The 11,668-nt window shown below is 38.8% G+C and overlaps 1 protein-coding gene across 2 annotated transcripts in view; it reads right to left on the minus strand.

The window, feature by feature from the left end:
* The window catches only part of LOC107548749 (bromodomain and PHD finger containing, 1), a 55,999-nt gene that overhangs the window by 10,550 nt on the left and 33,781 nt on the right, over positions 1-11,668 (minus strand). For both annotated transcript variants that reach the window (XM_016229557.1, XM_016229556.1), the window contains exons 8-9: positions 8,252-8,380; positions 5,177-5,534 (exon numbers count right to left, since the gene is read on the minus strand). In XM_016229557.1, the coding sequence (XP_016085043.1) occupies positions 5,177-5,534; positions 8,252-8,380 (487 nt within the window). The remainder of the gene's footprint in view (positions 1-5,176; positions 5,535-8,251; positions 8,381-11,668) is intronic.

The following is an 11,668-nucleotide window of genomic DNA, read 5'->3' on the forward strand; positions in this document are numbered from 1 at the left end:
AAAAAAAGAAACCATTCGGGATGCGCTTTCTGCCATCTCACAGACCTGCCAATCTTGGAAACTTTTTGAGGACCATCAGTGTGACGGGGTTTGGTGGGTGGGGTATTCATATATTCCTAGATAGCTACATTATTACTGAAGCTCCTTTATGGCTAATGTCAAAATCGTAATTATCGTAAAAAAATATACAGGATTTAATGTTAAATATTTTCCAAAGGTTAGCAGGTCTGCACTCAGTCACACACACCTTTAACCACGTTTTTTCACAAGGTTCTGATGGCTTGGGATTTGAGATAAAAAATTAAAAAAAACACTCAAGTACACTTCTGTACACTGCAGAAAAACAGATTAACACGTCTACTTTAAATTTTTTGGAGAGAAGTATTATTTTTATGGATTGGCCATAAAAACATGTAATGTCTTCATACTGGAATCCAGAGGGCGAAAATCCACATATGCTTCACAGAAGTAATAGAACGCTCCAGAAAATCCCTAATATGGACAAAAACCTCCAGTTGTCGCTGTAACTGATTAAAAAGAATATAGAAACGCTTTGAATGATGAAACATTAAGACAATAAACACTCGATGGTATCCGTGAGTATTTCCATTCAGGATTTAGACCGTATCATAGTACTGAGACTGCTCGAAATAGAGTTACAAATGACCTGCTCTTATCATCTGATCGTGGTTGTATCTCTCTATTAGTGCTACTGGATCTTAGCGCTGCGTTCAACACTATTGACCACAACATTCTTTTGAATAGACTAGAAAACTTTGTTGGCTTTAATGGAAGTGCATTAGCATGGTTCAAATCAATATCTGACCGCCATCAATTCGTAGCAGTGAATGAAGAGGTATCATATCGATCACAAGTACAGTATGGAGTACCTCAAGGCTCAGTACTAGGGCCGTTACTTTTCACACTTTACATGTTACCCCTGGGAGATATCATCAGGAAACACGGAGTTAGCTTTCACTGTTATGCTGATGACACTCAGCCCTGTGAAACATACCAATTTAACGCAATGCATAGTCTATATAAAAAACTGGATGACGAGTAATTTCTTACTGCTAAATTCTGAAAAAACAGGTGTAAATTATAGGACCTAAAAACTCTGCATGTAATAACCTAGAATACCGTCTAACACTTGATGGCTGCTCTGTCAATTCCTCGTCAACAGTTAGGAACCTAGGTGTGCTACTGGATCTTAGCGCTGCGTTCAACACTATTGACCACAACATTCTTTTGAATAGACTAGAAAACTTTGTTGGCTTTAATGGAAGTGCATTAGCATGGTTCAAATCAATATCTGACCGCCATCAATTCGTAGCAGTGAATGAAGAGGTATCATATCGATCACAAGTACAGTATGGAGTACCTCAAGGCTCAGTACTAGGGCCGTTACTTTTCACACTTTACATGTTACCCCTGGGAGATATCATCAGGAAACACGGAGTTAGCTTTCACTGTTATGCTGATGACACTCAGCCCTGTGAAACATACCAATTTAACGCAATGCATAGTCTATATAAAAAACTGGATGACGAGTAATTTCTTACTGCTAAATTCTGAAAAAACAGGTGTTAATTATCGGACCTGAAACATTTGTAAAATCGCATTTTTCCATCTAAAAATATATTTTATTACGACTAAATTATGACCTATGCTCTCAATGTCAAATGCAGAAACGTTAATTCATGCGCTCACAACCTCAAGGTTAGATTATTGTAATGCTTTATTGGGTGGTTGTTCTGCGCACTTAATAAACAAACTCCAGCTGGTCCAAAATACAGCAGCTAGAGTTCTTACTAGAACCAGGAAGTATGACCATATTAGCCCGGTTCTGTCAACACTGCACTGGCTACCTATTAAACATCATATAGATTTAAAAATCTTGCTTATTACTTATAAAGCTCTTATTGCATTATAGTCCTCCACGTCCACTGCGTTCTCAAAACTCTGGCAATTTAATAATACCTAGAATATCAAAATCAACTGCGGGCGGCAGATCCTTTTCCTATTTAGCACCCAAACTCTGGAATAACCTACCTAACATCGTTCGGGAGGCAGACACAATCTGTCAGTTTAAATCTAGATTAAAGACCCATCTCTTTAACCTGTCTTACACATAACACACCAACACATTTCTAATATTCAAATCCGTTAAAGTATTTATAGGCCGCATTAATTAGGTCAACCGGAACCGGGAACAATTCCGATTCCAACACCCGATGTACTTGTTACATTGTTAGAAGAATGGCATCTACGCTAATATTAGTTTCTTTCTTATTCCGAGGTCACCGTAGCCACCAGATCCAGTCTGTATCCAGATCAGATGGTTACTGCAGTCACCCGGATCCAGTCTGTATCCAGATCAGATGGTGGATCAGCACCTAGAGAGAACCTCTACAGCCCTGAATGTCAGCGGAGATCAGGACAACTAGATGAGCCCCAGAGACAGATCCCCAGAGTGAAGACCTTGTCTCCTAGAAGGCCACCGGGTCCTCCGCACAATCTGACTTTGCTGCAGCCTGGAACTGAACTACTGGTTTCGTCTGTTCTAGGGATGTTAATTTCGGTTATTTTTCCTAACCGACGCTCATTAACCGACAAGATTATTTTAAATTAGAATTGAATTAAATTAGAAAGGATACGTGTCTGTGACCCGTTAAAAGTACTAATATTTGTTTCCAGGGGATTAATTTTACATGCGCAAAAAGCAGCAAACAACAGAACATGAGGATTCACATTGTCATATCACATCATGTACCTGCAGCGCTTCTGCGAGTGGAGAAAAACAGAATAAAGCTAGGCTATATATATATATATATATATATATAAAACAAATAAATAGGCCTATACAAGAAACGTATTTTTACTTAAATAAATTAAGAAAATGAAAGAAAAACAATTAGCCTAGTATGCAGAGTTTCGATTCATTTTTGTGCTGCGCGAAAGGAAAACAGATGGCAGAAAGCGGCATCTATTTTTCTTTAGGCTTATTTTACGAAAGCACAAAGATTTGTTTTTATTGTGAATGTACACAAATAAAGGCAAACCTTTTACAATTCCTATCTTTAGAAGGAACTGTTAGAAGGGAAAAAAATTCAAGTGATTGCGCCGGCGCCGCATGCATGCACAGTTAAGCATTGCTACCTTGACAATGCAGCCTGTTCATTATCATAATACAGTCAGTCAAGCATATGGAAAAAAATATGTAGTAAAAAAAAATGTAGGCTAGTAAAATCTGTTCCGTTAAGGTTAAGTGTTATCACTGTACCGCCGTGATGTTATGCAAAACATTTAGTTTTACGTGGATACTGGAACGGCAGTGAAGTAGCCTAGGCTACATAATAAATAATAATTTGCTATTCAAATACATCGAATATGGAAACATTTGATTTTGTGTCGAATGAGAGAGAACTGGCCCCCGACTGAGCCTGGTTTCTCCCAAGGTATTTTCTCCATTCTGTCACCGATGGAGTTTTGGTTCCTTGCCGCTGTCGCCTCTGGCTTGTTTAGTTGGGGACACTTCATTTCCAGCGATATCGTTGACTTGATTGCACAGATACTATTTAAACTAAACTGAGCTGGATGTTGACATCACTGAATTCAATGATGAACTGCCTTTAACTGAAAAATGAGTGTTTACTATTGTCACTTTGCATTATTGACACTATTTTCCTAATTAATGCTGTACAGTTGCTTTGACACAATCTGTATTGTTAAAAGCGCTATATAAATAAAGGTGACTTGACAGCGAAAATATGTAGTTTTTCTGTGTTCTTCAAAGCCACCTAAGGTATTTTCATAATTTTGTATATTTATAATCCACTGCTTATCAACATAGCCTTTTTTACAGTACAGAATATATTTTCTGCTTCATTCTGTGATAAGAAGCCACATCAGATCACAAAAGGAAGTTATTTCAAACACTAGACTGATGTTGGAGAGTAAAAACTTGTTATAATGTTCACTTTTGACATCAGGTATAAAAACGCTTCTCATTACAAGGGAAGACGTTCGCCGCGTGTTGCTTTTTCAAATGCACGTTATAAACGGGACTTGGGTCAATATGCGTACAGGTTGGCAGGTCTGCCATCTCGGTCTGGAGTTGGAGCGTCAATTGCAAACATTGCAATTGTGTTTTAAAATCCAACAACGAGCAGCATGAAACCATTCATCGGGATATGAAACAGCCAACAAGTATAATGATCCCAACGTAACTACGGTGTGCTCTCTTCATTTTATCAAATGATCAGAATCACATCTATTCATTTTACAATCCTGCTACTAGTCTTTTATTTAGATTAAAAACCCCTTTAATTCGGGTGAGGAAGCTGGTGTTTTGAGTGGCATTTGCACATCCTGTCATGACTGTATGCCACTGCAATAGATGCATTTTGCAGTATTAAGGTTAATGATCATTTGATTAATTGATTGTTAATTTAATTTGCCACAGCCATATCATATTGCCCACTGAAGCTAAGCAGGGCTGAGCCTGGTCAGTACCTGGATGGGAGACCTCCTGGGAAAACTAGGTTGCTGCTGGAAGAGGTGTTAGTGAGGCCAGCAGGGGGTGCTCACCTTGTGGTCTGTGTGGGTCCTAATGCCCCAGTGTAGTGACGGGGACACTATACTGTCAAAAAGCACCGTCTTTCGGATGAGACGTTAAACCGAGGTCCTGACTCTCTGTGGTCATTAAAAATCCCATGGCACGTCTCGTAAAGAGTAGGGGTGTAACCCCAGTGTCCTGGCCAAATTGCCCCCATGGCCCTTGTCAATCATGGCCTCCTAATAATCCCCATCCACTTGATTGGCTCTATGACTTTCTCTCCTCTCCACCTGTAGCTGGTGTGTGGTGAGCGCACTGGCGCCGTTGTCCTGTGGCTGCCGTCGCATCATCCAAGTGGATGCTGCACACTGGTGGTGGTTGAGGAGAGACCCCCCCACATGATTGTAAAGCGCTTTGGGTGTACAACAATACACAGTAAAGCGCTATATAAATGCATCATTCATTCATTCATTCATTCATTGTTAATTTAAACGATGATCGATCATGGGAATGGTCGAAAATTGACATCTCTAGGCTGGACACAGGCATTTAATATGCTAAAACTACTAAGTTAAATGCTAGTGTAATTTTAGTGTACTTGTTAGATAACATACTCACCGTCATCAATGAGTGATGCTGATTTCTCTCGGTCTCTGTCTCGCTGTCTCTCTCTCTCTCGTTCATGTGGTGAATCTGGGCTTGGCTCTCGAGGAAGATGCATGCCTGTCTCGTAATCGAATCCGATTCTCTCTGCCTGTCTGCGAGCTTGCCGTAAAACAGCGGCACCTGCTTCTCGCAAGCGTAGTGCGGCGCGGTAGAAAACCGTGTCTTTGGCGTTGTACTTCAAACAGTTGTTGACGATCAACAGAAAGTCGCCCTCGAAAGCTTCGAAGCTGAGATAGCGATGCGACTCTAAACACTTCCACATGGTCTGGAAATCCATTGGGCGCTCGATGTGGTCCAGGTAATCTGGGACCTGGGGAATACACAACACAACCACACTCACAGTAAGGGTTATATCTGAAGTATTCAGATAACTTCATAACAGATGACAACTCTGGCATCAGAGCAAAAACAGCTTCACATTATGTTGTAAGGCATTTCCGAACATCACACAAACCAGATGAGAGTCGTAAAAGCATGAACCATGGTCAGCCCAGGCGTATCTCTCTCCAATGAGTTCCTGCCTCGCTCTGCTTATCTTTACAAAGAAAACACGGAGATAATGATTTACCAAACCACCTCCGATGTCGACACCATACTAAGACAACAAGAACTGACCCCCTCCCATCTGGATTAATTTAAGCCACAGAAGGTCAGTAGGTTTCGTGACTGGCTACAGCATAAATAAACCATCTAATGGACCACGGAACAAAGAACCTGGTATCTAGACAGAGTCCCGCACAGAATCGCACGGACCTCATGACCGCTTAACACATAAATTGATAATCCCGTCAACAAAAGAGACAATTTTATAGCTCCCTGTCCAGCAGGAGAAACTTGGAAGACTCTCAACTCTGACACAAAATTGACCTCAGGACACCTCCCCCTTTTCCCCTTTGCGTTCCAAAGAAAAGGACGATTTCTGAGACAATCGTTGAAAGTATGAAAATATCGGAGCATAGAGTCACAAATAATATGTTGTATGTCTTATATGTATATGCTTGATGTGTTCATTTAAACGGTGCAACGTTAATCAGTGTTTATTACCCCTTTTTAGAAAATTAGGTTATTAATATATGTGTGAGATAGGTGAAGTTTAGTATCGAACGGAAACTGGTGACAAATGCAGAATGTTGAAATGAAGTAAACTTTAATAGTATGTACAATACTTGCTTTTAAGAGACTTTATAGGAGTATTAACAACTTTTATAGATGGTGTCCTCATGTGATGAATTGAAGCCTCTTGTTAATGTATGCAGGCTCCGCCTGTGCAAGAAGGCGATTGGAAGGTCGCCTCGTGGGATGGACTTATGCAGCGGAACAAAAACCCAATGCAAGACAGACTCGAGTGCTTGCTGCTGCTTCTTCTGCTTCTCGCCGGTCGCCTGTAATGAGCACTCCAACGGGTGCTCACGCGCTTACCATCAAAAGAGACCACCACCATCTCAAACTCAAACACTTCAATTGGAACTTCGCGATCTTCAAAGAACTTAACACAAACTCAGACTGTAGCAAACTGCTGAAGCCTCCGCGTCATAAAGAAACCAAGCAATCCAACGAGGGGTTTCCCAAAGAAAAGACGTCATCCAAAGGTCACCTCAGCGACCAATCAGCAACGGAATTCCCTCAGCGGCCAGCCGGGAAGCCCAGTAACGACGTCATCTCAACTTTTCGGCTGTCAACCACGCAGAATGCAAGTAAACGAACCATCTTCTCTCTCTGAACTGGTGTCAAGCTATTTTGAAAAGTAAACATAAGACAAACCTGTGCTTTGTGATTTTCTCAGGTCACACGTAAATGAACGGTAGCAAATATCTTGCTAAAACTTTGGGCTTTCCTCAGAACTCCGTTAACATAATTTCCTTCCTCTGAAACTGTATGTTTGTGTGTATTTGTGTTTTAGCTTAGTTTGATGTAATCTAGAATAGCCAATAAAATTCATGTTTCATTTATAAAGAATAATGTTGGTGTCATATAATTTCAAGGTTAAAACCTTTGCCAAAAGATCCTTGCTTGCTGCCTAGCTCGTAGCTTACTCATAATAATTACCCCTCTAAGAGCTAACAAATTATCATAAGTGTGTTGACCGTGGCCAGGAAAACACATTTAATTTGTTAAAATATACTGAGAATCACCGGCTCGCTGGACGACCCTTGATTTAAAGTGTAAACTATCAAATTTAGAATCAGTTCGAATCAGGTTGAATTAGGCTCTTCAGAACCTAGTCCTCTAAAACCTGAATTAATTATAATTAATTCCCTTACAACTGAGTTAAAATTCCGTACAATGTAACGCAGAAAACATAAAAACAAAAGACAAAAAGCAGTAGAATTACTATGCAATGAAGATTTCCAACTCATGGATGAATCACCTTCATCAGGCTATTGATTGAATGCTTATAATTTAGCACCATTCCAGCAACCACAGCTATATTCATGGCGAGAAACAAGTGGAAAATAGAAAAAAATGAAATAAAAAAAAATCTACAATGTTTATAAAGAAATCCCCCCCCCCCCCCAAAAAATAAAAAAAACAAAAGCAGGCCGTTTTTTTTAAACAATAATTAAAAATTTTTTTTCATTAAGCTGTTCATTAAATACAGTAAAATCTGTATTATTGTGAAATATTATTACAATTTAAAATAACTGTTGTCTGTTTTAATAAACTATAAAATGTAATTTATTCCTTAGATGGCAAAAGTGAATTTTCAGCAGCCATTACTCAAGTCTTGATGATATGCTGATTTGGTGCTTAAGAAACATTTCTTATGAAAACAGTTGTGCTGCTTAATATTTATGTAGGTACTGTGATACTTTTTCTCCAGGATTCTTTAATAAATAGAGAAAAAAAAAAAAAAAAAAAAAAAAAAAAAAAAAAAAAAAAAATCAAAATATTTAAAAAAAACCCCCCCCCCCCCCCCCCCAAAAAATTAAGAAAAACTAAACCTGGCCTTTTTTTATAACAATTAACTGAAAAGTAAAATACCCTAGAGGAGTTTGAGACACCTCTGTAAGGGCTGTGTGTGTGTACCTCACTTAAAGGTACAGGCTCAGTGAAGAAGTTATTGGTGTCCCGCTCTTGCAGTTGTTCCAATGCGTTTCGCAAAAACACCAGGAACGGAGTCAACCGCATCTCTAATGCCACCTCCTGCATTTTGATCTGAACAAACACAGAAATATACGTCAGTCAAAACAACACAATGCAAGTGAAATTATACAAAAAATACTTTTCTTACACATAGCACAAATGAGTCATTCCCTCACTGATCAACGACTAACTTTAAGCTCTAGTAGGCATCCTCTTCATTTCTTGCCATTGTAAAAATAAAACATGAACATTAACTGTTGTTTGCAACCCATTTTACATGCACAATTTGAGGTATTTATGAGAGAAACAGGATATTTATCAAAAATAAATGCAGGACAGGACTTTATTTCATCCACTGAGAATTAATTGGGTGATGAAAAAACCCCCCATCAGAATGAATTCACTAAAATGCCTGCACATCTATTTGACTATTGGATAACAGTAAGACCAGCGACTGGTTGCAAGAAAGGTTTTCTTAACTTCAGGAGTTTGTTGCAACTGGATGTCAGGGGGGCTCAATTTTAATTTAATGCTGACTTATGGTCTTGTTTTGGGGGGCTGAAAACTGCTTGACCAAAGCATTTTCAAGTGTCTGGTTCATAGAATGAAACCACATACTTACTCACTTTTAAGGATGCTGTCTAACACCGTGTCCCAACTACACGCGACGGGGCGACACATGATAAAAGGCTTTTTCATGTTAATCAGAGGTTTTGTCCTAACTAGCCGTGAACGCGATACGCAAAATTTCTATTTTAGAAACGGTTTCCGCGAAGTCGCGGCTGGAACAACATACAAACTATATGACAGTAGATAATCTCACATACTGATTGTGTGCTTTATTCAATGTTAAAAGTGTCTAATAGGAATTTAAATATAATTTTGTGTGACCTTATAGCCATACTGAAAGCAACAGACAGTTTACCTCAGATTAAATAATACACTGCAAAATTACAACTGCAATAAATAATGTTATGTGATTAATGTTTTAAATACATTTATGAATATACAAATAAGAAATGTTGGGGGGGAAATGTATACTTTTCAACATACTAAACCACCAGCAGGTGGCGGTAAGTCACTTAATGAGTGAGTCATTCATTCAACCGATTCGTGCAAAACGCTGAATCATTCAGGAACAAAACACCGCCGAGTGTTGCTTGGAGATTGTGCGATACTTCTGCTGTGTTCCTTGTTCGGAACTATTTTCATTGGTGAAACAGAACAAAACAGTAAATATTGTGTCTAAAATGTAAGTAACTTAACTTCACTAACTAACTTTAATTGTTTATTGAACTAAAATCAATTTAACATTTGCAATCGTGAGAATATTCAGCAAAATAGCTCCCTTGGTATTTTACTGAACTATATCATGTTATAAATAAACTACATATTTTGATACCTCAGTGTGTTTCTTCAGAGTTTCTTTATGTGTGCTGTTACGCTCATTTGTTTTGAAGTGAACAGAAAGAGAACAGAAATACCATTCCATTATCAATCGCTGTTTACGTTGAATGTATTAAAATCAGAAGTATCATTCTTTCGTTTCGATGCTTCGCTGGTTATTTTGTTTTAATCAGGATGTTTGGATGAAAAACAATCTTCGGTCTGTCCAATGATTGTAAACGGTCATTAGTTCCGTCAGACTGAAGATATTTTAGCTGTAATGTGACCAAACATATTTAAGACCCATCGAATCTGAATTTGAGACAATTTAAAGGTGCAGTAGGAGATCTTGGAAAATGTTAACTTTAGCCTGATAGCACTGAAAGCGAACGTCCCACCCTCCCTGCAATCGCCAGCCAAAGCCACGCCCCCTGAACGCATTTACGCTCACAGACCAGAGACAACATTACTACTGTAGTGTCTGGACCAATCAGACACACCATTTTTCATTTGATTTAACAAATCAATTATTCATTAGATTAACAAATAATCACAGACCCCTCACCCAATAAACATGCTGGGTGCCAGGATGTCTGCGAACGAACAGGCCTCTGATTCCATGGCAACCAATCACTGGTTTTATTGCCCAAAGGAATGTGGGTAGAGAAACTCACCCATTTTCCTCATAAGACAGACACATAATGCCAAGAGAAATGGACTGTTCTCTAATTAATTCATAGGAAAACCTTTCTTTGAATGAACACTCATATCCTTCAGGTCATTGTGTATGTTGTTACTGTCCTTGTATATTGTATTTTATATTGTATACTGTTTTATGCAGGCTTATGATAGAACCACTCGTTCATGTCATCTTACCTATATGTAATCCTACCATGTTTAGTACCTATGAATTCATCTTCTGATGATCTAAACGAGAGTGTATATTATATGTTGGTACATAGGCAATATATTAGTGTTCTGAGAATCTCTGGTAATTTTGATTCAAGTTCCATATGCAAATTACCATGCTTTTACACAAAGGGTCATAAAACTCCCCAGTATTTCCAAACTCCCGCTTGGAATTTCAGCCTTTCTCATTGGACCAGCCCACATTGAGAGGCATGAATCTTCTCAGACCTTAAAGAACTCACATCAGTAACCCGCCTCCAGTCTGCGGTTTGGTTAGATTCTGAGAAGATGAATATGTGAGCGACAAAGCTCCTAAGAACACCCTAAGTTTGCGCCAGGCTTCGGCCTTGACTTTCCATTCACTGGGACTGGAGTCCCTTAATCATGCAGATTTATGCTACAGGCTCGGTGTAGAATTGTACAGTAAGAAAGTTATTTCCCTTAACCAGGAAATTAACATTCTTAGAATTGACAGACAGTTGACCCCGAGAGGTCAAGTAAATACTTACAGCGGATCTAAATATTTATAATTATTTATAACTAGTTATGATTAATTATCAATATTTCCCCTTTGAGCTGATTCGCTACAGAATGGTGGAGGACGCAAGGCATGATAAAACAAAGGTTATGAGCTTAAACACTGTCAACCTAAAAGTGTGTGCTTGATAGTCCAGGTTAGAATAGGGCGTGACTTGAGATACGCTGTTTTGTCCCTATTTGCTGGCTTGTTTAAATGCAGATAAAGTAGGGGCTTGAATTGGTACCTCTATTATGATTGAAAGAGTCTTTATATATTTCATGCTTAATGGTCTCAGTGTAACGTTTAACCTCAGTGTAACGTTTAAGTATTAAAGCATAAGTCTGTTCTGACGAAGCATAAGTCTGAATCTCAGCTCAGCGGCATGTCCAACTGTATACTGCATAATGTATTAATCTGCTTTAGTGAAGAAATCACAAAATTGCAGTATTGTTTAAATTGTTTCTGAAGAAGAAATCTCAGTGCAGTTATATCAAGGTAGATTTGAGTGATGCTCCCCTTTCTACAGCATAAAGGCCTTATAGTTT

The sequence above is a fragment of the Sinocyclocheilus grahami genome, unplaced genomic scaffold, assembly GCF_001515645.1.
Source record: "Sinocyclocheilus grahami isolate Dianchi unplaced genomic scaffold, SAMN03320097.WGS_v1.1 scaffold354.1, whole genome shotgun sequence".
In the NCBI taxonomy this organism is placed as follows: Eukaryota; Metazoa; Chordata; class Actinopteri; order Cypriniformes; family Cyprinidae; genus Sinocyclocheilus; species Sinocyclocheilus grahami.